General features: G+C 37.9%; 1 protein-coding gene across 1 annotated transcript in view; it reads left to right on the forward strand.

Annotated features, from left to right (window-relative positions):
• LOC102872560 (natural killer cells antigen CD94-like) overlaps positions 1-1,718 on the forward strand; it is a 9,514-nt gene extending 7,796 nt beyond the window's left edge. Inside the window, exon 4 of the mRNA XM_006888452.1 lies at positions 1,608-1,718. Within this exon, the coding sequence (XP_006888514.1) occupies positions 1,608-1,718 (111 nt within the window). The remainder of the gene's footprint in view (positions 1-1,607) is intronic.
• The last annotated feature ends 211 nt before the right edge of the window (positions 1,719-1,929 follow it).

A 1,929-nucleotide genomic window follows, 5' to 3' on the forward strand; every position in this document is an offset into this window, starting at 1 on the left:
AGGGTTCCAGTTTCTCCACAACCTCGCCAGCATTTATTGCTTGCTGTTCTGTTAAATTTTGCTATTTTGACTGGGGTGAGATGATATCTCGTAGTTGTTTTAATTTGCATCCATAGAAACCTTTCATTGAGTTTCCCAAGCATAAATGTTTCTGGGAAGAGACTGCCCATCTTTGTCCATTGGAGCTGCTGGTGGATATGAACTGCTGACCTTCTGTTTAGCAGCCTTATAGGCTCCACACTAGCTCTAGTGACCTAGTTGTAAGGACTTGCACTGCCAACACAAAGGCACATAGTTCAAATCTACCAGATCGTCTTCAGGTAAAAGATGGACAATTTCCTCTTATGGATTGAAAGCTTATAAAAACTCTCTTGAGGCTCAGCTATAAGTTGGCTCCCACTTGATGGTACATAACAATGTGTCACAAAGCGCATCAATAGTACTTCCACCAAAGAAAGATGATGCACCGCAGCCTTAATATGCCTTCAGTATCCTAAGACTGGCTATATTTCAATAAGTAACAGAGAATATGATGTACAAAGTTGTATGTGAGCATTCCCTGTTATACTGGAAGTGTTATAGTACATTTCTAATGTCACATTTTGAAGTGGATGCTGTTTTTGCAGCCTACTCTGTATCACTGTTCTATCATATATTGCTTTTTCAGAAATTAGATCATTAGTTTGTCTCTGTTAAATTCTAAAAATCTGCTCCAACATACTTACACTTCATGACAACAGTAATATCTATATTGATTCTCTATTTGCTAAAAAAAAATCCCTGTCAACTTCACATTCATGCATTATCCATGCATGTTTATACACTGAAATTCCATTATGGTTAATAAAGCCACAATAGTAAAAGCTGTTAGGGAAACTGTGCTACCTACCGCTGGCTGAGGTCTCCACATAGCTCTCAGGCAGCTTCCATTGAATTCTCTCATCAAATGTCCTACACTTTTGGTTTTATTTGCTTTTGCTTCCTCCACCCCTTCTTAATTTAGTAGTCTCTTCAAGGAAACATTTCCCTTCTTTCTCCATACAGTTACACTTTGTTTCCAACCTGACCTAGTAAATGTCTTTAGAAGTACTGTGGACAAATGAGTCACAGAAGCTATGCCATTATGAGATAATATTTTTTTTTTCTATTCGGTACTTCAAAAATTTTAAGTTTAGTTCCAAGCAAATTGCGTTATGATCCCAGTCAATTGCCACATTTCTAAGAGTGAGTTACTTCCTCTCCCACTTCCCAAAGGGAGCTCTGGTGACCTAGTGGTCAAGAGCTGCTTTGCCAATCCCAAGGCTAATCATTAGAATAGACCAGCTGCTCAGCAGGAGAGAGAGGGGCAATTTCTTCCCCTGTGATTGACTGAATCTGAAAACCTGCTGGAAGATCAGTTAGTTCTGACCTGATAATACATAACAACGGTACAAATACGGGTTTGATATTTAGGAGTTTTCAAACTGAGTCTTCTAAATTAGAAGTTAAAAATGATTTCCTTGTTTTGGATTAACAGGCTAATTCTTATTTCTGGCTTTTTATTTTAGTAATGTACTGTCTAGGGAGGACTTTCAAATTAGGTTAAAATGTTTATCCCTGTTTCCAAGCAATATTTTAGGAATCTCAGTAAAGATGTCTATTGGATTGGGCTGCTTTATGATGAAACACGCGATGCCTGGATATGGGAGGATGGCTCTATTCTCTCTAACAATCTGTAAATTTCTGGAATCCTGGTACCTTGTCTGGGTTTGTTTGTTTTTAGTTTGAACTTGGCCAGTGAAGATAATGTCCAGAAGCGCAGCAGCAAAGATCAAATGTCTAGGGCATAGAGTTACAGAAATGATATTTGTGTAAAAGAATACAATTTTAATTCTACACAGAAAATCCAAGCCATGCATAAATCACAGGAAAGTTAGTGTTCTTGTGTTC

This window comes from Elephantulus edwardii, unplaced genomic scaffold (genome assembly GCF_000299155.1).
Source record: "Elephantulus edwardii isolate Elephantulus edwardi_28Jun2011 unplaced genomic scaffold, EleEdw1.0 scaffold00067, whole genome shotgun sequence".
In the NCBI taxonomy this organism is placed as follows: Eukaryota; Metazoa; Chordata; class Mammalia; order Macroscelidea; family Macroscelididae; genus Elephantulus; species Elephantulus edwardii.